Source organism: Lissotriton vulgaris, unplaced genomic scaffold (genome assembly GCF_964263255.1).
Source record: "Lissotriton vulgaris unplaced genomic scaffold, aLisVul1.2 SCAFFOLD_3264, whole genome shotgun sequence".
Taxonomy (NCBI): domain Eukaryota; kingdom Metazoa; phylum Chordata; class Amphibia; order Caudata; family Salamandridae; genus Lissotriton; species Lissotriton vulgaris.
Genome location: NW_028241676.1, coordinates 162,846 through 190,139, shown reverse-complemented (window position 1 = coordinate 190,139; position 27,294 = coordinate 162,846). Strand labels below are relative to the sequence as shown.

Here is a 27,294-nt window from a genome sequence, read left to right as displayed (position 1 = left end):
CTTAGGTGCTTGCATGGACAGAGTGCAGTGACTGAATGAGCTCAGAGGAGAGCTTCTGCCTTCACAAAGACATTTTGGATAACGTGAAGAGTAGTTCTCCAGCAGGACTCTTTTGCACACTCTTACGTGCTATTTATGAATTGACCCAAAAATATCTATAATACAAACAACATTGGATTATTAGAGCAATACTCTTAAGCAATTATTACAGACAGAAAAGACTGTGCTTTGTTTGCACTTTTAGTGAAGGAAGGTGGACGTTTGAGGCTGCTTCACACAGTCACATAAGAGTAATAAAGCAGATTCCTGTACCCAGAAAGGGTTTGGTCAGTGAGCTCCTATACAAACTAAGTACAAGTACATACCGTATAAGAATGGCTCTTCTAATGATTCTCCACACCCAGTGGGACCAGCAGCCCCTCTGCGCCTTGAGACTCTGACGGGTGAGTAGTTGTGCTTTACAAACCGCTGATTGATTGATTAAATGCGATTGATTACAAATGTATAGGAACACAATCTTCTACTCTTTCCAGAAATCGGCACTCATTCTTTTACAAATTAAGCACTGCAGCAATATTGACCAGATGCTGGCTTGAACGCCTCAGTGAAAATAAACGTACATAGATTTTCGATGGACAAACGTCTTATCGTCTTATGTTATTCATACTTACAATGCATAAAAGTGTTATTTTGTGAAGTTAGTTAAAGGCCGTACTTACATCCAACAGTCAGCATGACGCTCTTTGTAGTTTGTTTGTCCACAGCCGGAAAGTTTGCGGTGCAGGACAGGCTTTTGTTGTTATGGTCCCTCGAAGCTGTGAAAGTGATAGTAGATGTATAGATCTTGGTACCATCCAGATTATCAATATTATGAAGGGATTGATTGAATTTAAACAGTGACTCTGGGCTCCAGGTTATCTCCGGGGCGGTGCCTGAGCACCTTCCGGGCGCCGTGCAACGCGCAGTCACCGTTTCACCCTCCATCACTCGATCACGGACAGAGATTTCTGGCGTGTCCTGAAGATCTAGGAGACAGAAATCAAAATGCACAACATTATTATTATTGTTTTTAATAAAAGACACCGTCTATGTAGCAGCAGTTATAAAGAAGTCCGACGATGCCAACATGTCTGATTTATTTGATAAAGGTCCGTTTTGTTGTCATGGTTACATTGTAGGTTTACATGCTGCATAAAATGACAACACACTATCAGAAAGCCTTGTACATCAGGTCATACACTCAGATGCCCCTACGCTCATAAAAGAGCTGGATGGGTAAGTGAATGAAAAATGCAGATGGATGCGCGAGTTTTGTAATGAATGAATGAATGAAACACGTTGTTAAGTGCAAACAGCTGCCCATATAGGCGTGCTGGCGCTAAGCAAAGATGAGCAAGACAAACTAAGGGGCATATTACCAAGCAATAGCGATAATTATAGCTATTGCTTAGTTAGATACAAAAATGTACCGCTGATCTGCGGCGATTTTTACCGCAAATAAACCTTGGTATTACCAAGGTTTATCGCAAATGCGATAAAAATCGGCCGCAATGCATGAATATCGCTGAAAAGTCAGCGAAATTCATGCATTACCGAGCTAATGCTCTTAGCCATGTTATCCACCTCCCATTAGATGACATGGCTAAGAACTGCTCAGGGCAGGTGTTAGCTTTTGGAGATATTCGCGCTTAGCGCAAATATCTCCAAAAGTTGGTAATAGGAGGTAGCAATGTTAGCGACTGTTTCCAGTCGCTAACATCTTGGCACACCCACTTTGCATGTCATTAGTGATAAATATCACTGACATGCAAAGTGGGGCCCAAGAAGGTCACTATCTCCTACTAGCTGTCGCTAACTGGTGTTAGCGACAGCTAGGTAATAGGGAGATCATTTTATATCCGCTTTCTTGTCTTTTAAAGCCAAAAAAGCGGAGATAAACCCCCTTGATAATATGCCCCTAAATTCATCTTAAACTACAGAGAAGAGAACAAAACATGGTTTTAGCACTTCTGAATTTAGTGTCCTCATTTACCTTAAGCAGGGGTGAAGGGAAGATTGTTTGTGATTTACCACTGCTTTTTTTGCACTTCCAGATGCAGATCATCTAAAAATTTCTACATAAAGCGCAGAATAGAAAAACACATTCCTGTCACACTGAGAATTTGCTGGTGAAAGTAAAACGTATTGTTAAATGTCAACCCAAGATTTTGAACCACTGATGCCGTGCTTTTGAAGGATAACCTTCCAGCTACCAATAATAAAGGTGAGAATCATAGATGTTCATGATGACCAGAATCTCTGTTTTGTCTAAATTACATTTTGTAATACATTGAGTTACGGTTACAGGTTTGGGGGACAGGGACCATTTTCAAGCATAAACCTGGTTCTTCTCAGGGTGAAGTCATAAGCAAACCCTATATTAATCTGTCAACAAGACATGATTTGATAACCCTGACCAAGGTGCTCTCGCCTAGGGATCGGTCTCCGAGCCCAGGCCATAGTCTGGACCGGGAATACGCGGAGTTAACGCGGAGCCTGACTCTAGCTATTGACCAGATAGCACCTAGAAGAACAAAGCTAATAAACGGACCTGGCAAAGAGGCTCCATGGTTTACGCCATAGTTGAGGGACCAAAAAAGGAAGCTTAGAGCTTTGGAAAGAAGATGGAGGAAAACTAAACAGGACTCAGCTAGGAACCTCTACCGAACCTCTCTTAATTCATACAAAAAGTCTATCGCTCTTGCTAAAGCCGAACACTATGAGTCCCACCTAAGCAAGGCAGCTAATGTTCAGAAAGAGACTTTCAAGATCCTGTCGGAGCTGAGTAAAAAACCTGACAGCTCTCAGTCTCCCATAAATTGCAATGCCTTTCAGGGATACTTCCTGGAGAAAGTGAGAACTATTATCCAGGAGATAAAAAGTGGCATGGCAAATGGGATGGCTATGCCTACAGCCCCTCATAAACCGGTTGACTGCACCATCGCACTGTTTCCAGAGATTGACACACTGAGTCTGGAGCAGCTGATGGGTAGAATCAAATCCGGATCTCCAGCGGACCCGTGTCCACCTAGAGTCTTTCAGGTAGCTCGTCCCTTATTGGAGGAACGTATTATCTCCCTCCTAAATAGATCTTTGGAGACAGGGCATATACCAGCTGAACTTAAGGAAGCACGGGTAAGACCCCTGCTGAAGAAACCAGGCGCAGACCCTGCTGTACTAAAGAACTACAGGCCTATCTCTCAGCTACCATTCCTCTCAAAAATACTGGAACAACATGTATTAAAATCCTTGTCCATGTACCTGGAGTCTCACTACTTACTTCATGAACGACAGGCAGGGTTCCGAGCTCATCACAGCACCGAGTTGGTGATGCTCTCGGTGCTGGATGAATTGAGAGGCCTGGCTGACGGTAAGAAACCGAGCGCCCTGATTCTGTTAGACCTTTCAGCGGCGTTCGATACCGTCAGCCATGCTCTGCTCCTGGAAAGAGTGAGTGATTTTGGTATCAAAGGCCTAGCCCTCAGATGGTTGCAATCCTTCCTCTTGGGAAGGACCCAAAGGATACAACTTGGGGACGAAATCTCCGAGGTGGGGTCGCTAGAATGTGGGGTGCCTCAGGGCTTGGCCCTGTCCCCACTTCTATTTAATCTCTACCTGCAACCGCTGATTGCTTCTTTGGAGCGCATGGGCTGTACAGTATTTAACTATGCGGACGACACGCAGCTGTTGCTGAGTGTCGATAACACAAGTGCCACACAACTCCAAACCCAGAACATCTTGAGGTACACAGTAAAATGGATGACGGAAAATCTCTTGAAAATCAATCCAGACAAGACCGAGGTATTGGTGATTCCATCTGCCACCTCACCTTGGTGCGACCTCTATTGGCCCGCGGAGTTAGGCCCGGCTCCAAAACCTAGCCTGAATGTAAAGAGCCTGGGAATCAAACTAGATTGCGATTTATCAATGGTCAATCAGATCTCTTCCGTGGTGGGAAGCTGCACCAACATCATCCGACAGCTACGGAAGCTTGTCCCCGTTCTTTCCCAATCCATGTTGCGCTCTATCATCGCAGCCACCATGATCTCGAGGATAGATTACGGAAATGCCCTCTTCCTCGACCTGCCGAAAACCCTGACAAATAGGTTACAGGTTGTCATGAACGATGCTGCACGTCTCATCTTTAGGCTACCAAGACGATCCAAAGCATCTCCCCTGTTACAGAGCCTGCACTGGCTCCCTATCAAAGAGCGAGTGGAATTTAAGAATCTGTGTATAGCTCATAAGGCAATCTACGGTCTGGCACCCGCCTACATTAAAGATCGCTTGGTGGTGTACAGTCCAATGAGAACTCTTAGATCTTCAGATTCTCAATTATTGGTCTGTCCCCGGTACAAACTTGTAACCAAGGGAGGGAGAGCCTTCTCTGTGTTAGTTCCTCAGTTATGGAACACACTACCTGAGTCGCTGCGCAGGGAAGAGAACCTCCTACGCTTTAGAAAGGTGCTAAAAACATTGCTGTTTAGAAGGTCCATGAGTGCTATATAGGCTAGTGGATGCATTTTCTGTATTGCTAAGTTATTGTTCGTACCATCGATTTCCGAGCGCCTAGAGACCTGCAGGTGATTGGGCGCGTTACAAATCAAAAATAACAATAACAATAACAACAAGGAAAGAGAGGGAAGCACTCCTGAAGACATACACAACACAAAAGAATAATTGTTTCATTCAGGATCAAATTTGTAATCCAAAGTTGCAGCAGGAAAGACACAGAGGAGTCCAGAAAAACCAATATGGACATTATAAGTTACACATATTGTGAAAATTTAGGAGCATATTATCAACAAGTAGCGATATTTATCGCTAACTAAGCTTAGCGTTACTTTTTCTATCGCCGTGCATCGCCGGATTTTATCGCAGATATAACGTGCTAATAGCAACGTTGATCTCAAATGCGATGAAATTTCCGGCGTTAGCGGCGAAATGCGTGAATTTCGCTGGTAATCCAGCGATATTCACGCATTATCGCCAATGGGGACTTAGCCAGAATATCTACCTTCCATTAGATATAATGGCTAAGAATTGGTCTGAGCAGGCGTTCGTTTTCAGCGATATTCGCGCTTAGCGCAATTTTTTTGATCGCTACGCCTGCCTTGCTAATAGGCGATAGCGACGTTAGCGACTGCTTTCAGTCGCTAACTGGTTGGGTACGCCCACTTTGCATGTCATTAGCGATAAATATCACTGACATGCAGAGCGGGCCCCAAACCACTCGCTGTCGCCTACAAACTGTCTCTAACTGCTGTTAGCGACAGCTTGCTAATAGGGCGATGAAATTATCGCCGCTTTGCGGGCGAAAATGGCCGCTAAAGCGGGGAAAAGTTCATATCGCCTGCCTTGATAATGTGCCCCTTAATTCTTTATTTTTTTGCTTCAGCTTAAAAGCACGGACATGGACAGAGCTTTTCGGCCCAACACATGGGGAATACTTTAGAGCGTCAGTAACTAAAATGTATACTCTGGCATTCGCAGTCATGAACCAATCAGTGAGTCCTCTCTGTCATTAATGAAAATACATACAACAAGCAAGTGCTGTGTGTAACACTTTTGATTAAGAAATTCCAGAGGTAAAACAATCCTTATAATGAGTCCCAGTATGCAGTTTTTCGTCACCGTTGGTCATCACATCTCAGCACCAAGTCTGGGACTCATTACAAGGACAGTTTTACCTTTTCAGTCCAAGGCCTACTCAGAGGAGGTGATTTGGGCTAGTAGCTTCAATTCCTTGATAAGAAACACCATTCAGTAAATCAATGTCCAATCAGTGCTTTTATTACACCTACACTAATAAACATTAAATTACATATAAATTAAAGAAGGTAGGTAAAAATACCTTTGGTGATACCATCATATCACAATATACCCCTAGAGGGGCTTGAATCCTATAGGCATACTACCTCCCACCTAAGGCAGATGCAACATCACAATAAAAGGTGATGTTAGCATATATAATTAAGGGTTACTGACTTTGTCAGGATGTCACTGTGAGAAGTTGGCCCGATATGCAACGTTCGCTATTCTAGCGACCGCTATGTATCGTTCCAACGACCCTTATGGTGTTTGGTTGTAAGTCAACCTATAGACCAGCTATCCTAGTAGCGTGGATACGAGCAGTCTAAGGCTAAAGACTCGAGAGGGCGCGTTAAGCTAGCTGTTTACCACACATGTACCCCTTGAACACCCAGTGAAAGGACACCACACAAGTGTTATGAAAATAAACAGTATATTTATTAAGAATCACAACAGCCCTGTACTCTTTATGAGGACAGGGTACTAAGCACAACCAAATCTCTTTAGCAAATACTTCAAGTGCACGTTTAAACAAGTGTCCGAGGACACGGAAAGGTTAAGGCAAGTCGGAAGCGAGGGACTCGGGACCCTAGAGTAAGGAGGCTATGCAGGCACCGAAATGCCGAGTTACCTAGCCACGAGGGCTGCGGCTGCACAAGTCTTACAGGCGTCGGGGTCTTCGCTGACGAGCCAGGAGCCGGAAGAAAAGGAGTTGCTGGCCGGCGACCAGTGATGAATAGTTCGTAGGGATCCAAGCCTGGATCAGAGATTGATGAAACCTGAAAGCAGAGGGGACCAAGTTCGTACTACTAGCCAGTAGTCAGAGGGTACCAGGTAGGCACCGGTTGGCCGTCACCTCGACCAGGTGAGTGGGCGACGCTAGGCTCTGCAGTCTCACGGACCAGGAGGCGTTGTCGGCGACCACGGTGGAGGTGCGAGCTGTCCCACGAAGGATGGTGCTGTCAGCGTCGCTGGGCCCAGGATGGGGCAACAAGCCTTGGCTGATCTCAGGGCCACGTGGTGGGCCTAAGATGGCGTCTTGGTTGGACCAGGAGGGTCCGGGGTGCTTCTCGCAAAGATGGAAGCAAGGGCCAGTCTGGAGCAACCAGACCAGCAGTGATGGTTCTCGGATGTCGTCACAGAAGGGCACAAGCCAGCGGCTAGTGACCAGACAACGTGCTGAGCAGCGAGCAGAAGGGCCCCACGCAGATCGTGGAGATGCTGGGAGACTGCACTTCGGTGCTGGAGCGGCTCAGGGTCGGGGCTTCTTGGACCCCAGAGCACTCACCAGAGAGTTACCTCGATGGTCGTGCTGGTTTTAAGAGCGTGCAGGTTCTGATGATGGCCGGTCCCTCGAGGTCTCGTCGCACCCACAGATCACAGCTGAGCTGATGACGTGGGTAGAGGTCAGAGGTGCCAGGGAAGCCGGTTCTCGTCGAGCTGGGCCGTCGGATTCCTTGAGGAAGGACTTACAGCAAACCGCAGAGTTCTTAGATGGTGCCCGCTGATGCAGGGTGACTACTCCTTAGCCACAAGGGAGAAATCTTGAGAAGAGTCTTGAAGTCCTTTCGTAGAAAGTATTCTTGATTCAAAGATGATCTAATTTGGAAGGGTCCCCGCTCCGGCCTTTATCCTAAAGAAAGGGGCGGGTATGACTAGGTCCTGCCCTAAGGGTGGGACCAGGAAGGGGGTAGTTACACCCCTCTCCCCTGCCGGACTTTCCCCAGGCCAGGGCTGTCGCCCCTGGAACTGGTTCTAACCGGCAGATGAGTAGTGAGCACCGGGGTGCCACTCCGCAGTCACCTTCTTGCAAAAGCCCTACCTACCCAGAATACACAAACCCTGTCTGGGACGGTGCGAACACCGCCCTCGACAGGAAACCCTTTGTCCAAGCGCTCCTCGCTGGAAGGACTCCCAGCAGCAGGAGGTCAGACTCGTGTCTGTGGTGGCAGCATCCATTTTGTGGAGCTGAGGCTTTCGTTAACTTTAACCGGGGTTCACAGTTACGTACATGTCGTGTCCCTCTAGAAGGGCGGGATGCTAACCTCGTCGCCAGGGTTGGTGAGAGGGCAGCACCCCGATTCGTATGACACCTTACTCGACATGTCTTGATAACGCGACGCCGAAGTTACCGATGTGGTACGCGTTATCATGGAACAGCCATTGGGTCTTGATCCCGCAAGCTGCAACCGGGCTCGGCTCGGGCCAGAACACAGTTCACACGAGCCCACGCACTCTGCCTTCAGGATTGTCAAGGCCTGCCATAGGAGTGACTGATAGGAACTCGGGTGTCCATTGTATGGTTAGATATAGGGCTACTATATCTAAAGCAAAGTGTGATTACACGACTTCGCCCCAGCTGTCATGCAGCCAGTTGTGTCAAATTTAGGAGGCCAGCCAGGGGTGGCATAATACATGCTGCAGCCCCTGGCGGCCCTGGGTACACCTATGCCCTGAGTTACAGGGTCTGATAAGGTGGCCCAGTACCAATTGGAAATGCACCTAGGGTACATGGAATCCTTTTTAAAGAGAGAGCAGTAGGCCTGGGGTCCTGATTGGCAGGGTCCCAGGTCGACTATGTCCAAAACCAGCTAAAACACAGGGCAAAAAGTTGGGGGCAACCATAGTCAGGATGTACCTTCCTACACAACCCCCCCCCCAAACGAAAGGAGATAAGGCTATCCTTGTCCAGGTAAGCCTCTATTACCTAAGTGGCCATATAAGGAAGGACCAGCTCTGGCTTGGTTTCCCCCTGTGTCATGGTCCACTAGGCAACCCCTCACCCTAAGGGTTTCTGAGGGTCTCCACCATAGGGAATCTCTGTCTCTGGTGTGTCTTGGGAAAGAAGAAGGCTGATGCTGGGATGGAGTACTGAAGTGAGGCTCCTCTACCTTTGGGCTCAACTTCCTCCAATCACCATTCATCATGTGTGCCTTCCTTTCTTTAGCTGAGATGCACTGAGCTCTCAGGGTCAGTCTCTCGCTACCTAAAGCGGGAGGCTGAGTCCCTCTGTTTGGCTTACTGGAGGGACAGGTCAGGTCTGGGGTTTTGAGGCCCCATGTTTGGCTGTGCCCAACAGTGTCCAGCTGTGGGAGGTCCCTAACTACTTTTAAGGGGGATCCCTCAGGAGTCTGTTCTATTTTCACTTGGCTAGGTTTACCAGCTTCAGTGATTCTAATCTTCTGATTAAGGGGTTCTTTTGGACAGGGGGCCCTTGGGGGTCCACCACTGGCCTCCCCGATCTCTTCAGCCCTGGTCTGACTGAGGCAGGGTAGAGAGGTGCAGGTTACCTGCTCCAGACTGGGTCCCACCTGGGAAGGGTCCACGGCCATCAGGGGCTCTGCCAGGCTAGGCCTGACTACCTCTGGGGCAGTTCCTTCAACAGGGGTAGAGTCAGTTCCCTGAGGAGGCTGGCTCTCACCTAGTGTCTGGGAGGGGGAAGACTCTTCTTCCTCCTCAATGCTCTCTGTTTGAGTGGAGTGATCCATTGTTTCAGGCTTCACAACCTCACTATCTGTTTGAGTAGAGGCTGAGACCATTTCAACCTTGCCAACCTTTTCAGGAGGGCACTCAGTCTGTGTTTGGGCGGTGACTGTCACAGCCCTCCTATCCTGTTCTGGAAAGTCTGTCTGAGCCTGGGCAGTGGCTACCACTGCCCTTCCAACCTTTTCAGGGAGGAATGGTGCTTGGACTGGGGCTGTAGCTATTACTGCCCCACTAACCTGTCTGGATAGGCCTATCATTCGGGAGTGAGTTTCTTGCTCCACCTCAGCCCATGCTGAGAGTTCCAGGTCATTCCCCAGTAAGCAATCTACAGGTAGGTTATCTGTCACTGCCACTCTCATGGGCCCTGTGACATTACCCCAACTGAGCTTGACTACTGCCATGGGATGCCTTCTCTTCACTCCATGAATGTCTGTCACCTGATAAGTAAAACCAGGGGTCAGTTGAGCAGAGGGGACCAGATGGTCAATCACCATGGTGATGCTGGCCCCTGTGTCTCTGAATGCCTCAACTTTCTGACCATTCACTAAAACTTCTTGTCTATACTTCCCCAGAATGTGGGGTCCAGTAGTGAAGTTGGCAAACCCCATGCCAGTCTCACAGACACGAGTGTGGTCAGGGAACCTGGCTAGGCCATAGTCCTCCTGATTGCCCAAAGTAATGCCCACCACATTCTTGGGGGCACTCCCACCACCTGGGGGATCACCACTAGTGGTAACAGGAGGTCTGGGAGTGTTACTTGGGGGTATGTTTTCCTTATTGCTATTTTTAGGGCACTTGGCATCACTTTTGTAATGGCCCACCTGTTTACAGGTATGGCAATAAGGTTTCTTCTGCTCTGAAGGAGTGTTCTGGGACCCACCACCCTTGTTGGAGTTTTGGGGCCCTTGGGAAGTCTTCTCTGTGGATTTATCCCCACCCTTCTCTTGAGGCTTGGTCGATTCCTTTTTCAGGTCACCACCCTGGTTTTTAGGCCTAACCCTGGTTCTGACCCATTTGTCTGCCCTCTTACCCAATTCCTGTGGAGAGGTCAGATCAGAGTCTACCAGGTGCTGATGTAATAACTGGTTCTGACAATTATTTAAGATTTGCTCCCTCATAATTAGATTATACAATCCTTTAAAATCAGTAACCTTACTACCCAGTAGCCAGCCTTCAAAAGCCTTAGTGGCACAATCAACAAAGTCAGACCAATCTTGAGACTGCGTTTTCTGGGTATCCCTGAACAGCACCCTGTACTGCTCAGTGGTTAGGCCAAACCCTTCAACCAGTGTATTCTTCAAGACTTGGTAATTGTTAGCCTCCTCTACCCTTGTGGTGAGGCGCTTGTCTACCTTTACCTTCAAAGGAGAGCCACAAGATAGCTGCCCACTGACTCTGGGGAACACCTTGCACAGTGCAGGCCCTCTCCAAAGCAGTAATCCATTTGTGGATGTCGTCCCCTTGTTTAAAGGGGGGCACTATCTTACCAAGGTGTTTCGTATCGACACTCTTTTCCCTATTGCTAGGTACATTGCTGCCACCAGTGGGGACTACCCCACTTAACTGTTGCTCTCTAGCAAAGGCAAGCCTTTCTTTGGCCAGGGCAAGTTCTTCCCTTTCAATCCTCAGATTAGCTGCCCTTTCCTTAGCTTCGTACACTCTCCTCTGAGGGGACGTCATCCCTCTTTGAGAAGAGTTGTGAGAGCCATTGGTTTGAAGGGATCCGCCAGAGTCTCTCGATAGAGATCGGGCTCGTCCATTCCCAATGTTAAGCGGACCTGACAGTAGCGCCGGGGGTCCCCCAGTACCACTATCATGTTTGCTTAAGTTGGACCTGCTCAGTCTAACGACTTCTACCTGTCCCTCATCTGCCTCATCCCCAGAGAGATCCTCATCCTCATCTTCGTTCTCAGTTGCGAGGTGGATGAGGTCAGGATCGTCCCGGGTTCCCTCGAGGGGAGGCATGTCTCCTTCTGGATTAGAAGAGCTACGAAGTTTCTCAGCTCTCCTGGCATCATAAGTCTCCAAGAGACCAATCAGAAAGGACGTTGTGGGGTTAGACCCCTGCTGAATCTTCCTGGAGTGACACAGTCGTCTTAACTCCTTGAAGCTCAGCACAGTATATCCTGAAGGGATGACCTGTGGAGGGTCAACTGCCACAAGGGGAGACTCAGAGTTTCCTCCTTGGCCCGACATACTGTTTCTAGTGTGGTGTAAGTGATGCACCTACCTACACTATGTGTTTTCCTACTGTTCCCTTGCTAAGAGTTGTAGCCAAGGTGTGCTAAGCCTTGAGGAGCTACAACAGCTGGTTCAGTAGAACTCAGAGTATTCTAAGCTTTTAGTTATATGTACTAACAGTACTTGTGCGATCTTTCAACAAGATATTCTTAGGATACGTGTGGTAAAACAACAGCAAGCTCAAATCCCAACCGCTGCCCACCAATGTGAGAAGTTGGCCCGATATGCAACGTTCGCTATTCTAGCGACCGCTATGTATCGTTCCAACGACCCTTATGGTGTTTGGTTGTAAGTCAACCTATAGACCAGCTATCCTAGTAGCGTGGATACGAGCAGTCTAAGGCTAAAGACTCGAGAGGGCGCGTTAAGCTAGCTGTTTACCACACATGTACCCCTTGAACACCCAGTGAAAGGACACCACACAAGTGTTATGAAAATAAACAGTATATTTATTAAGAATCACAACAGCCCTGTACTCTTTATGAGGACAGGGTACTAAGCACAACCAAATCTCTTTAGCAAATACTTCAAGTGCACGTTTAAACAAGTGTCCGAGGACACGGAAAGGTTAAGGCAAGTCGGAAGCGAGGGACTCGGGACCCTAGAGTAAGGAGGCTATGCAGGCACCGAAATGCCGAGTTACCTAGCCACGAGGGCTGCGGCTGCACAAGTCTTACAGGCGTCGGGGTCTTCGCTGACGAGCCAGGAGCCGGAAGAAAAGGAGTTGCTGGCCGGCGACCAGTGATGAATAGTTCGTAGGGATCCAAGCCTGGATCAGAGATTGATGAAACCTGAAAGCAGAGGGGACCAAGTTCGTACTACTAGCCAGTAGTCAGAGGGTACCAGGTAGGCACCGGTTGGCCGTCACCTCGACCAGGTGAATGGGCGACGCTAGGCTCTGCAGTCTCACGGACCAGGAGGCGTTGTCGGCGACCACGGTGGAGGTGCGAGCTGTCCCACGAAGGATGGTGCTGTCGGCGTCGCTGGGCCCAGGATGGGGCAACAAGCCTTGGCAGATCTCAGGGCCACGTGGTGGGCCTAAGATGGCGTCTTGGTTGGACCAGGAGGGTCCGGGGTGCTTCTCGCAAAGATGGAAGCAAGGGCCAGTCTGGAGCAACCAGACCAGCAGTGATGGTTCTCGGATGTCGTCACAGAAGGGCACAAGCCAGCGGCTAGTGACCAGACAACGTGCTGAGCAGCGAGCAGAAGGGCCCCACGCAGATCGTGGAGATGCTGGGAGACTGCACTTCGGTGCTGGAGCGGCTCAGGGTCGGGGCTTCTTGGACCCCAGAGCACTCACCAGAGAGTTACCTCGATGGTCGTGCTGGTTTTAAGAGCGTGCAGGTTCTGATGATGGCCGGTCCCTCGAGGTCTCGTCGCACCCACAGATCACAGCTGAGCTGATGACGTGGGTAGAGGTCAGAGGTGCCAGGGAAGCCGGTTCTCGTCGAGCTGGGCCGTCGGATTCCTTGAGGAAGGACTTACAGCAAACCGCAGAGTTCTTAGATGGTGCCCGCTGATGCAGGGTGACTACTCCTTAGCCACAAGGGAGAAATCTTGAGAAGAGTCTTGAAGTCCTTTCGTAGAAAGTATTCTTGATTCAAAGATGATCTAATTTGGAAGGGTCCCCGCTCCGGCCTTTACCCTAAAGAAAGGGGCGGGTATGACTAGGTCCTGCCCTAAGGGTGGGACCAGGAAGGGGGTAGTTACACCCCTCTCCCCTGCCGGACTTTCCCCAGGCCAGGGCTGTCGCCCCTGGAACTGGTTCTAACCGGCAGATGCGTAGTGAGCACCGGGGTGCCACTCCGCAGTCACCTTCTTGCAAAAGCCCTACCTACCCAGAATACACAAACCCTGTCTGGGACGGTGCGAACACCGCCCTCGACAGGAAACCCTTTGTCCAAGCGCTCCTCGCTGGAAGGACTCCCAGCAGCAGGAGGTCAGACTCGTGTCTGTGGTGGCAGCATCCATTTTGTGGAGCTGAGGCTTTCGTTAACTTTAACCGGGGTTCACAGTTACGTACATGTCGTGTCCCTCTAGAAGGGCGGGATGCTAACCTCGTCGCCAGGGTTGGTGAGAGGGCAGCACCCCGATTCGTATGACACCTTACTCGACATGTCTTGATAACGCGACGCCGAAGTTACCGATGTGGTACGCGTTATCATGGAACAGCCATTGGGTCTTGATCCCGCAAGCTGCAACCGGGCTCGGCTCGGGCCAGAACACAGTTCACACGAGCCCACGCACTCTGCCTTCAGGATTGTCAAGGCCTGCCATAGGAGTGACTGATAGGAACTCGGGTGTCCATTGTATGGTTAGATATAGGGCTACTATATCTAAAGCAAAGTGTGATTACACGACTTCGCCCCAGCTGTCATGCAGCCAGTTGTGTCAAATTTAGGAGGCCAGCCAGGGGTGGCATAATACATGCTGCAGCCCCTGGCGGCCCTGGGTACACCTATGCCCTGAGTTACAGGGTCTGATAAGGTGGCCCAGTACCAATTGGAAATGCACCTAGGGTACATGGAATCCTTTTTAAAGAGAGAGCAGTAGGCCTGGGGTCCTGATTGGCAGGGTCCCAGGTCGACTATGTCCAAAACCAGCTAAAACACAGGGCAAAAAGTTGGGGGCAACCATAGTCAGGATGTACCTTCCTACTACACTACATTAATAAAACAGCCACATGTTATAACATGTGTATTTGTAAAGTGCAGTTTCACTATGAAGGGCCACTTGTGGCAGAATAAAAGATTTGTATTGCTACCCAACTCAATGGTACTCTTTTTTACGAGTTCAGAAGTATAAAAGGCTGAATGAACCCACCAGAATTTGAACCTGTGACCCTGAGGTCAACCACAAGCTCCTAGAGTGAACACATTAGTCCACTAAGTCACCAGATCCATTATGGCTTTGAAATATTATACACTGCATCTCCATCTCCATTAAACTCATTGAGGACAGTCACAGTAGCAGTACTCAAACATCTAATTATAATGAGAAATAGTGCAGTGTCAATAATTGCATTATAAAGAAAGCTTTGTAATGTATTGCATGCGTATGTGAGTCTTACTTTCATGTTACTTAAAGTCACAAATGCATTCCTAGGCCCAACAACTAGAGGACTCTGCACCCCTAACTTATGTGATAAAGCATAGACTCAATGAGATCTTTAAGAATGTGAAAATCTTCTTCCATGGCCATTCACACTTAGGGTCGTTTTAAAACAACTATTGTGGGTGGCTGCTGCAATCCCTGCAACCCCACCAACTGCTACATAAACACTTGTGGGACCCCCATTCCATTTTTGGAAACATTAAGGTTTTTGAGTGTCCCAGAGGATTATGGGGAGCTCCTATTACACAGTGTTGCAAATTGTGTTACGTTTACTTTTGTTTCCCTTTCTCTGAGTCTTCATGCTGCTGGTCCTTTATTCTCCTTTTGATTTTTTAATTGGGGGTGCCCTGGTCCCACCGGGGAAGCCATGAGTGACAGGGGTCATTGGGGCTGTGGGGAAAGCTCAAGTTCCCCATACACCAAGCTGGCTCCCCGCACTCAGCAGGAGCCAGCATCCTGTGTGTGCTGCCCCCTGCTGTGCTATTCTCAGTGGGAGGATACAGAAGCAGAAATTCTTCCAAGCACATGGAACATGAACCAAGGTTTTAGAACAGTATGCATCAACCTCCTGTTTCCCCAGATGGGCATGAGGTGCAGTTGAGCAACCCGCAGACTGTACTCTCTGGCCTTCTGTGTTCTGAGAGACGGGGGCATCTTTGATTTGCAGCGAGCTCTAGGGATGGAGCCCCAGGATTGCAAGTTGACTCAGGAGGAGACCCTAGACTTGCCTCTTTCCCAGAAACTTTTAACAAAAGGGCGCCGAGCTACAGAGCCTAACCCTTCTTAGGGCTATTTTTCAAAATATCAGCAGAGAGCTATATGCTTGATTTTCCCATTTTTTCCATTGAGTCAAACTTTAGATAGGCACATCTCTGGCCCTGTATGGTTGTTATGGGTGTTCTCTCGCTAGCTATGCTCCTAGCAGCCAGCTCTAACCACCAGAACATTTTCCTGAGGCCCGTGGCTTCTAAATAAGCACTTTGCAGGGGGTTCTTGATTTTCTGACTCCCTGCTCTGGACTTGTCTTCTGACTGGTGGGGGCATTTTTCTCAGCTGCTCCGTAGCCAATCAGCAAAAACGCTCCCTGGAGCATTCACCAGCCCCCCAACCCGCCCCCCCCCCGAGCCTCATGACTTCTTGTAGTGCACCTCGGTGGTAACAAAGTCAGATCACATAAGTAAAAGGGAAGCAATACCTGGTCCCTCAACAGGTCCGAACCCCAACTGTGCCTCAGGGGGCACAAGAGTGCTGAGCTGAGACCCATCGAGTACTGGTGCTCAGCTGGAGTCAAAATCACTAGTCCATCCTTGCAGAACATCAGGTGGCTTCTCCTTCCATGACAATCCATGATGGCAACTTCAAATTGCCTCTAGTAAGAGTCCATCTGAAAGCCTCGACTCTGACCCTATATGACACAGCTTTCGGATCCCTTCCAACTAAAAATGCAAAGGCAAGCACCTCCCGTATTGGCTCCAAAGGTCTGTCCCTCCTCCTTTGTTCCAGTGAGCATGGGCTGCCCTGACCCAGGTACAGTGTGCAAAGCTAAACATCAGATGCACATTTCCAAACCAGCCATTGTTTCCTAGGCACTGTTTATAGTTTATTGCACAGTTAATTAAAACCAATGCGATACAATAACACAATAAGAAAAGTTAAAATGTAGCATAAAAAGACGTGCTATTAAGACCAATGCAATACAGTAGCGAGATAAAAATAAACAATACAACATAAAAGGGTGATTTTGTTTGCAGGCCACATGCCATACTTTTCTTCTCATCTACTATGAAGGCCTGCTAGTCCCTTCGTGTTTTGCATAACATTTTTCATGACATTTTGTGACATAGATGATTTCCGCAGTATGAGTTAGAACAGATGTCCTAATTTGTTGAGTTTTCATGGATCAACTTTTGGTAATTTTTTTTCCACTGCTTTAAAAAATTTCACGAAGCTGCAGCTCAGCTGAGGGTCCAGTGCTGAGAAGCAGGTAAGCACTGCGCTCCTACGTGTGCGTACCCCCTGTAGAATGAAATGGCGTTTCAACAGGAGCTTCCTTTCTTTTTGCAGTTCCTCACACGAGCATAGCAGGTGCAGCATGTCTTCTGCCCCGGTGCCGCATAGCCTACATAGTGTTCCTGCTTTCGGTCTCAGCCAGTGAGGAAGGTGTTGAATACATGGTAGCAAGCCCAGTCTGTATCTTAAGAAGGTCAATTTAGTTTTTTTTGCATAACCTAGACCGAAATAAGGCTGGGAGACTTGTGTCTGGTATGTATTCAATACCATCCATGCGTGAGATCTTTTTGATAGGATGGCTTTATCCTGGACCCATGACTGTAACTTGATCGATTTCTTTACCAGCTTGTTACGTGATTTATGGTCTGCAGAGGACGCCCAGAGCTCTGCCAGCCCAGTGTTCTCTAAGCTTTTTGCCAGGTATTTTGCTGCTGGTGAGTTTTGGGTCTGCTCTAACTCTTTCCATAAGTATTCATTCAAGGTTCCTTCGGTCGTTTTTCTCACTTTATCCCATGTGCAGATGTATGCCCCCTGTCGTGCCAAAAGCTGTGACCGAATTCCAAATTCCAGTCTTATCTGTGCTGGGGAGGATCGCTTTGGGAGGCTAAAGATTATTCTATATGCCGGCACTCCATCTGTCCTCCTCTCAGGCATGTACCGGCATTCTCTTATACAGAGCCCCCGGCCCCTTAGGCCCTTTCCTGGACGAATTAAGGTAGCACTCTCAGTCCCTTGTCTTAAATCGGAGCACTGCTTACTCCTGAGCGACCTAAATATACATATGGATGAGGCCACTAATCCTGATACCATGAAACTTATGGATGTAACTACCGCATTAGGACTGCTACCATTTATTCACGAACCTACGCATAACAAGGGTCACATCCTGGACCAAGTCTACTCTACCATCCCTATTGATGCTCAAGCTCCACAGCCGGTGCTATGGTCGGATCATTATTTAATTACTTTTTCCCTTTCATGTGCCCCACCTTCTAGAATGAAACCTACTATCCCTTCCAAGAGAACTTCTAGACCTTTCTACCTTCTCTCAAATGAGATGCTACTGCAGGCTATGAAATGCGCACCCTGTACTCTGTCAGGCAACGTGGAAGATGACCTAGCCTATTTTGTTGAGTGGCTTACGGCAAGACTGGCGATTCTCGTTCCCGAGAAAATAGCTAAGTCTGGGAAAAAACGGCCCACTGCCCCTTGGTTCACCTCTCAGCTTAGGGAAGCGCGCCAAAACTGTAAGAGAGCTGAAAGAGCCTGGAGGAAGGATTATAATCCTCCGGAGAAAGTAAAACTTAAAAATCTGACTAGATCCTACCACAAGTTGTTGTGGAATGAGAAAAAATCTTATCTTGAACGTCGCATCGATGATTCAGGAAACACATGTAAGGAAATCTTTAAAATTGTCAAAGACTTTACTTCTCCGTCCCTAGGCACCCCTGCTCAGTCTCATTCAGAACCCTGGCTGATTGAATTGGCGCATTACTTTGTCGATAAGATAACATCTATCCAAGCCTCCCTTGCCGTTTACTCCAAACAAACTAAGGTTGATCTACCAGGTGCCCTCTCCTCCTCAAATCCTGTTTCGGCTCCCACTCTCTGGGAAATCCCCCCGCTGAGTCTTGCTTCCTCATTAGACCACCTAACTGGGCTGAAGTCGGGCTCACCTCTTGATCCCTGCCCAGTTCCATGTCTCAACAAAATAGCCCCAGCCCTAAATGGTCTCATAAATTCCATCCTCAACTCCTCACTGTCTTCTGGTGTAGTTCCTCGGGCTTGGAAGTGTGCTCTCATTCTTCCACTTCTAAAAAAAACCAGCCCTTGATCTAATCGTCCATGCCAACTACAGGCCAATCTCTCTCCTCCCCGCTCTGGCGAAAGTGGCTGAAAGACATGTGCACAGATCAATCTCTGATTTTATCGAGGAGAACCACCTGTTGCACAACACTCAATCTGGTTTTCGTGCTAATTATAGCACAGAGACCGCGTTACTTGAAGTCACTGTCGCTATTAGAGAGGTGTTGGATGCTGGAGGAAAGGCCATGTTGGTCATGTTGGACTTGTCGGCGGCGTTCGACACCGTTCCCCATGATACCCTCCTAACACGACTCTGGGAATGTGGTCTTCGGGGGACGGTGTGTAACTGGCTTAAATCCTTCTTAGCCGGCCGTCGGCAAACGATCTGGGCGCCCCCACACTCCGCCGTTATGGCACCTCTGGAAGTAGGGGTCCCTCAGGGGTCTATTCTTAGCCCCCTGCTCTTTAACATCTTTTTGGCCCCCCTTGCAGAGGTGGCGGAGTCCTTCGGCGCTCAGATCGTGTCCTACGCTGACGACACCCAGCTCTTGTTCACATATGACAAGAATGAGGTGTTTGACGAGACTCGCATCAGAAGCTCCTTAGAGGCAGTATTTGGTTGGTTCAGAGGGCACGGCTTAAAATGCAACTCCGACAAGTCGGAGCTGCTTTTCTTTGGCTGCGCCACTGAACCAAATTGGAAAAGCTGGTGGCCGCAAGACTTGTTTCCACCTGCAAATGCAAGTGTCAAAGGTAAAAATCTAGGAATCATCGTCGATAATGACTTAGCTTTTGGGCCCCAAGTATCTTGCCTCTCGGGGAAATGTTTCGGCATCCTTCGGATGCTCAGAAAATTTCTCCCCTTGATTTCAATCAACCATAGAAGGGTCATTGTTCAAGCACTTGTTGGGTCTAGACTAGACTACGCAAATGCCCTTTACCTAGGTCTCCCCAAATACCTTGTGAGGAGACTTCAAGTAGTCCAAAATTCAGCTGCCCGGGCTATCTACGGGCTCCCCAGACGCGCTAGTGCCTCGGACCTGCTAAAAGAACTGCACTGGCTTCCTATAGCCAAGAGAGTCCTTTTTAAAAGTCTGACGCTGACTTTCAAAGCCCTTCATGACATTGTCCCTAGTTACATCAGGAAACGTCTTGTTTTTTATAAGCCTAACAGAGCCCTACGGTCCGCCTCTCTGTCTAAAATGGTAGTTCCGACCATCAAACGCGCCAGACAAGGCGGCCGCTCCTTCCACCACTTGGCTCCTCGTGCCTGGAACGAGCTTCCCCTTTCTCTTAGACAGACCTCCAGCCTTATGTCTTTCAGAAAGGCTTTAAAAACTTGGCTCTTCACCAGATAGAGCCCCCGCCTTTCCTTACGGTTTCAGTTATGTTGCTACCCCCGAAGGACTTCTTTGCCAAAGCGCCGGAACACTCCTTTTGGAGTAGCTGTTGCGCTATAGAAGAACGTGTTAACATAACATAACATAACGATTGTACTATAACCAAATGATGCACACAGTTCCCCAGGGGGTAGTGTTAGTATGACGGGGTGGTCTCTCTTCCTCTCTCTAAATAAAGATATATACAAGGGTCAGGGAAAGGTGTCCCTTGTCGGAACTAGGGATGCCTCACACAACTTACTAGCTTCATGACTGTTGTCATTTTGCCAGATGGTTGTCTCGTTTCATCATCGGCTTCCTGCTCCAGCATCAGGCCGGCACTGCAATGCCTGACGGGTAGCACGTAGTGCTACGCTTTTGTGGAGTTCTTTTGTTCCTGGCCGTTGATTGAGTGTGTGTGAGGGGCCCAAGTGGTGAAGTAGTGAGCGTGAGGGGATGTGTGTTAAAAAAGGTTAGTATAGTCTACTCCGATAACTTTATTCATGTAGCTAACTACCTTGTTAAAATAGGTGAAGGGAGGGGTACTGGGACCCAAAAGCTATGGGGATTGGTCCCGTACAACCCTCGCCTATGATCAGGTCAACATGTTTCATGCCCTATCGGCAATTCTTCAGGACCTAGGTTGTGCTCATAAACTTATAGTGAGCCCACTGCGGGCTGGGGAGTGTGGAATATACAACCTGGGGGGTCGAAGACCGGAGCAGGAGGAGTTCCTGCGTAGGAATCCACCCTAAAGGGAGAAAAATAAAGTAATGAATGTTCTCCGCAGACTTATACATATCGAAAGTCAATGTTGTATATAAGTATAGAGACCCTAAACCCCTAGTATGGAGCGTTGTTTATCGCCCACTCGGGATATGTGAATTAACAATTAGATGGAGAGAGAGAAAAAAAGAATTCTTAACATCTATAAAAGATTAAAAGATGGCTAGATTTGGCCGTATTGGGTTGCCAACGAATATTTCATGACTCATACATATGTCAGATTATATTGGTTGGTACTATGAGGAATGTGATGCCATATGAGCTCTAAGAGAAGGTTGGGGGGGGCACAAGTACTTATCATTGCGGTCTTACCCTCAGTATCTGGTGCTGGTCCCCACAGACTGTTCTCGTGGGACCTGCGCTGTAAGGTAAGTATCTGTAAAAGATAAGTAGGGGAAGGGGGTGAGAGGGGGAGAGTTGAAGGGAAAGTGATTTTAGGAGAGCGTTTGCATATCCTCAGGGGCAAACTTCTGTGCAGAGGGCGGACACGACCAACAATCCCACTGTGGTCTCGCCCACCACCCGTCGGCACCAGTGAAAACATACCACTCAGGTCAAGCTGCAGCCGGAGCAGAGACCCAGTGGATATCGATCGGGCCCCCACAACAACCACAGCGCATTCTCATGTGTGAACTATAGTTCACCTTGTGTGGGAAGTACCCCCTGTGTCTTGGAGTCGGAGGTACTGGGCTGAAAAACTGAAGTAGCCCTCGAGAATAGCCACCGCGGTGGTCGGGGACCCGAGGGCGCCACGAGTCCTACACCCACGCCACCAACCCGGGTGAGGGCAGTTTCCTAGAACCCCTGGGTGGCGGGTAAACAAGACCCAGAGGGCCTCGTTCGAAGGTCCATTGAGCCCGGATAGTGTCAGGGACTTGAGCCTTTCACATCGAACCCCCTTACCTTTGCAGCACGAGGACTTTACCTCTCTACACCTAATCCCACACACCGACGTGGCTCGGCACGTAGAACAGCTGGCGGTGTTCTGTTGTGTCAGGCGCCGTTAAATGACCGTCCTCGAGGCCGTAATTAGGGGGCGTGTACCGCTTTTGGCAACGCGGCCAAGCAGGTCCGGAGGTCTGGTGCTTAGTAATGACGTATATGTGTCGGCGCTTCAGACTAACGCGCCATCTTGGAGTGGGGTCAGAAAACCTTTAGGGTGTCTGTATTTTTAGTTATGTCCCTCATGTCGAGCGTTTTGGAATGGAATAAGTGGCGTGGTAGTTTGACGTTTAATCCATAGCTATCGCAGGATCAGTCATATAGATCTTTATGATCAGGCCGTAATTAGGGGGCGTGTACCGCTATTGGTTACTTGGCAACATGGCTAAGCAGGTCCGGAGGCCTGGTGCTTGGTAATGACGTGTATGCGTCGGCGTTTCAGACTAACGCGCCATCTTGGAGTGGGGTAAGAAAACCTTTAGAGTGCCTGTATTTTAAGTTTTATCCCTCATGTCGAGCATTTTAGAATGGGAAAAGTAGCGTGGTAGTTTGACGTTTAATCCATAACAATGGCAGGATCGGTCATATTAATCGTTATGATCAGGGGGGAGGAGCTGACCGGCGGGGGACAAAATTATGTCGGGACCAAAGCTGTTGGGAGTTGTTATGTTGAGTGGCAAGTTCATCTCTAGGTGCATCATAGCTGCAATGCAGGAACCCAAAGCAGGGCAGCATATCAAGGTGTGTCATAACATCTTGGAGGTAATCAAGTCGGTATGTGCTGTCAGTGTGTAGAGACCATGCCATACGGGTACACTACATATGGGTATGGTCGGCATTGAAACAGGGAGATATGTCATTCTAGCTTAAGTTTATTTAGTTAGCATATTCCAGGGGACGGAGTCATTCAGTCCCTCAGTGTCTAAATGCAAACGGTGTACCCATCTCTGTTCAATTCTATACAGGGCCTGTTGGTTTGATGAGGGATGCCATTCCAAGACCACCCACTGCATGTCTTCTGCGGCGTGGCCTTGTTGCTTGCAATGCTCATATAGCCGGGTATGGGACTTGGTGCAGCGGATATTGCTGTTGTGTTCCATAATGCGTACCTTGACCGTGCGTGTCGTCATTCCAATGTACTTCAATCCACAGGGACAGGTCAGCATATAGATGCACTTGCTGCTATTACAGTTCGTGTGTCTGTTCAGGTACCATGTGAAGGTGTCTGAGAGTTGGACTGATTTTGTTTGTGTAGTTTGAGGACAGACAACACAATTGCCACACCGGAAATGTCCCACGACTGGGGGCAGGTCCCAGAGTGTGTTCTGAGGGCGGGTGCTCGTCTTCCTCGGTCGGGTATGAACCAATTGGTCCTTAAGATTAGTGGTTCTTCTGAAGGCAAAACGAGGGCGTGGAATGTCCAAATTCACCGAATTCAAAATACCCCAGTGGGTGTTCACTGTTTTTTTGATGAAAGAGGAATTTTTTGTGTAGGACGTTACGCAGGTAATGATATCCTCTTTCTCCTTTGTGTGGGTTTCAAGGAGAGATTCTCTGTTATTGTTGAGTGCTCTCTTCGCCGATCGTTTCAGTAATCTTGTCGGGTAACCTCTCTCCTGGAGTTTATGTTGCAAGATGTTCACCTCCCGTTGGTAGTCTGTAGTCTAGGTACAATTCCTGCGGAGTCTGAGAAATTGGCCAAACGGTAGGTTATCTCTCAGTGCCCTGGTGTGATGGCTGTTGTAGAGCAGGAGGCTGTTTCTGTCAGTCTCTTTTTTGTAGAGGGTAGTGGAGATTCCTGTTGGGCCCAGCATGATTGTGAGGTCCAAGAAAGGTATTGAATTTTCAGCGATGGTCCCTGTGAATTTCAGGAATGGATCCTGGTGGTTGATCCATGTGCAGAAGGCATTGCAACTGGTCCGGTCTCCTTTCCAAAAAATCAGGATATCGTCAATGTAACGACGCCATAGGGTGAGGTTCTCAAGGAATGGGTTGTGTTCTGGAGAATAGATGAAATATTTCTCAAAGGCGGCCATGTATATACAAGCCACGCTCGGCGCGATTGTACTGTCAAGTAATATGGCATCTCTGCCTGGGTGGGCCTCGCTCCCATAAGTTAGTGTTGGTAACAGTTTGGCACGTATGACATGTAGTAAAGGAGTTAAAGAAGGGCCGGAGAGGTTGTTGTTTAGTGTTTTTAAGGCGATTGCCAGAGCCTGGCCTTTGCCTCTGATACTAGCCCTTTGTGCGCTGAATTGGCCACCACTGTCTATATTCACACCTAGATATTTATACGACGAGGTGTCTTTGATGCGGGTCTTATCCCAGAACCACGAGAAAGCTTTCTTCTTTTTATTCTTGCTGATTGTCATTGTTTGCGTTTTCTCGAGGTTCGCTGTTAAGTCATTTGACTCGGAATATCTCTGGGTCGTATTTAAAAGGTTTTGAAGCCCAACTCTTGTATGGCTTATTAGCACCAGGTCGTCTGCATATAAGAGGCATGGTAGATTAAGGCCTCCTAATTTTGGCGAGTGTGAATTGCAGTTGTTTAGTAGGGGCGCCAAGTCCCCCAGGTACAGGTTAAACAGTGTGGGGGCCAATACGCAGCCCTGCTTGAGGCCGTTGTTGGTTTGTATCCGCCTTGACAGCATTGAGCCGTCCCCCACCTTGATCTGAATCCAGGTATCTGTGTGTAGGTTGATTAACAGCTCCAACAGAACTTTTGGGTTACCCCAGCCATTTAGTTTTGTCCATAGTAGATTGCAGTTGATGTTGTTGAATGCCGCTTTGTAGTCGATATAGCAGAGGTGTAGGGGCAGTTTTTTCATCTCTGCCTTGTATATAAGCATACCCATAGACAATATGTTTGTTGTTGTTCCCACTGCTTTGGTGAAGCCTGTTTGATTAACAGGTATAAGAGATTTCCTCGTGGCCCATGCCTGTTGTTCTTCCAGTATGAGCCCTGCAAAATACTTCGCATCGTTATCAATTAAGGCAACTAGCCGGTAATTTTGGGGGAGGCCCCTGTCCCCTGCTTTATATATGGGGGAAATGATGGAGCCCTTCCAAGTGTCTGGCAAGATGTTAGAGTACCTGATCTCCCAAAAAAGGGGTTCAAGTGCCGCTGCCCAATAGTCCATGTCTTGTTTGAAGAGGACGGTCGGGATCCCATTTGGACCCGGCGCACCTTCCCTCCTTCCTTTCTTTATTTGCCGCTTGATTTTGGGTTGCAGTGATATATGATCTATGTCACCCACCGTGTCCTGGTTGGTTGGGCACCTTTGTGGCATGTTACCGACATCATGGACTTGTCCGGGTATAGGTTTGCTCATATTCTGATTAGCCAACAAGACTTGGTTAAAGTGGTTATCGAGATAAGCTGCCCAGGTTGCCTCTGTGATGTTTGATGTGGTCTCCATTTTTGCAGGGTTCGTTAATGAGTTTATTGTTTTCCAGAACCTTGCCCCGTCGTTCTTTTTTATGTCCTCATGAAGTGTTGCCCAAAGTTGTTTCTCTATAGTTCTGTTTACTTCCCACTTTAGTTTTTTTAATGAGGCTTTTAATTTAGAGAGTTGATCCGACTTCCCTTTGTTATTGTGGTCCAGCTGTACTGCTCTCATTAAGTTAGAGATTGAGTTTTTCGTTTCTTTGATTTTCCCTCTATATGCCTTGGGAAGGATACCTAGCTTGTTCGTCCATGTGTGCACTTTGGGCTTTGTTGCATGTTGCCCCAGGGTGTTAGTAAACTGCACCCATTTCGCTACTTCATTGAGGCCTGTACGCTCCATGTAATGTTGTTTTGCCAGTCCTATCCAGATTTCACCCGTTGCAGCCGAATACTTGATTTTTTTAAAGTTTACAGGATAGATGGACTCTTTAGGAGCCGTCAAACGCTCATAAGTCGGTCTAGCAAGGTCCATGGTAATTTCCTGAGGACAGTGATCGCTATCTATTTGATTCCCTATCCGATAGGATGTTATATGTTGGAAAAGTGGAAGTGACATGAAGGTATAATCTAGTGTACTGTTCACTTTTCTTGAGTGAAAAGTTGAGGCTGGCGGGTTATCCCCTGCAAACCTGCCATTTAATGCCCTGATGTTGATGTTTTCTAGTGCCTCAAGTACCTTTTTTCCCAGTTTTGATTGTTTGGTTGTTTGTGGCTTTCCTTGTTGTGGTAGGGCCCAAGATGTGCTTTGTGCCATAATTCCCTCCTCTTGTGTTGTACCCATAAGATTGAGGTTGAAATCCCCAGTGAGTACTAGGTTCGCTGTTTCCCCCGTGATGCACTCTTCTATGTAGGCATATAAGTCCTCCGCTGCTTTTTTCTTTCCATTAGGGTGAATGTAAGCATTGACCAGGATGCAGTTGTTACTTGCCTTGCCTAAGCCTGTTGTCAGAGTCAGGTTGACTGCGAGTGCAGCTGTCGCCGAGGGCCTGGTTTCTTTTGCTATCACAAAGCTAGTTGTAGCTGCATATATTACCAATCCTCCTCTTAAATGCCCATACTTGGCTAAGTTCTTGGCACCAGAAAAGAAGCGTAGGTACCCCTGAAGGTGCGGGGGCTCGGCAAGCCAAGTTTCTTGTAGCGCAATTAGGTCAAAGGATCTAATGTAGTCTATGAAATCCAAATCCAGCATTTTGGATGCTTGGCCATTTATATTCCAGGAGCATAAGCGCAGTTGGTTCTGTGGGTGCTCCGTTATTATCCGTTCCGCATGTCAATTACTGTTTGTTATGGTTCTCACAAAGCATCTTTGTTCCTGCCACCCGTTTGGAGCTTGTCTTCCATGTCATTCCCCGAGAGCAAGTTCAATGAACCCATTTCTGCCAGTACAGCTTGGCCCGGCAGCGCACCTGAACACGGAGATTTTGCTGCCTTCTGCGTACTCCCTCAAGTTCAGGCTTCTCTCAGGGCACAATACATCCGGATATCCCGGCTTTGTGAAAGGCTTCATCGTGATGCCCCAGTTTTTAAAGGTCTCGGATTCCGTAAGGATCTTTTGTGCCAGTTCTGCCGAAGCCCAAGTTGCCTTCGTCGCCTCTTTTCCTGTGCCTTCGGCAACTATAAATTCAATAGACTTCAGGTCAGAGCTTGCCACGAATGACAGTGAGGGGATGTGGGCCAATAGTCACAAGATATTGCCTCTGTGACTTCCTTTGGATGTAAAGTTTGGGGAGAACCATGTGGCATCCGAATCTTCCCCTTGGTTGGTTACGCCCCCAGATACGTTGTCAGTATTTAGTATTATTGACCGCTTCGCGCCACTTGTTGCATTTGCTGATGACCAGTAGCCCTCTCGGTTGTGCTCCCATGCTGAGGTTTGATCCCTTACACATACGGTTAAACCAGAGGTTTCACAGCGTGGATGCTGCGTATTTAAAATCAGGGCTGCGGGGGCAGTTGTTGTCATTGTCTGGTCTGCCTGTAGATGAGTTGCCCGGTTGCTTTGGTGAAGGCTAGTATTTGGTTTTCAGTGAGTCCTGGATCTTTTCTTCCTGTTTTTTCTCCCCCTGGGCTGATAAAGGCTTTTGAGCTTCCCATGGATTTTATACAAGGCTGGGTGTTATGTGTTTGCCAGTTCCATAACCCAGGGTCAGCCGATGAGATGATGGACCCAGAGTGCTGGGGCAAAGCAGCTTGATTGCTTTGTAGATCAGCTGCTGTTATCGCAGAGCTTGT

The 27,294-nt window shown here is 48.2% G+C and overlaps 1 protein-coding gene across 1 annotated transcript in view; it reads right to left on the bottom strand.

Annotated features, from left to right (window-relative positions):
* Positions 1-719: 719 nt before the first annotated feature.
* The window catches only part of LOC147670593 (sialic acid-binding Ig-like lectin 13), a gene marked incomplete at its 3' end in the record, with an annotated part of 185,936 nt that continues 159,361 nt past the window's right edge, over positions 720-27,294 (bottom strand). The window contains exon 3 of the mRNA XM_086948143.1: positions 720-1,025. Coding sequence (XP_086804269.1) covers positions 720-1,025 — 306 coding nt within the window. The remainder of the gene's footprint in view (positions 1,026-27,294) is intronic.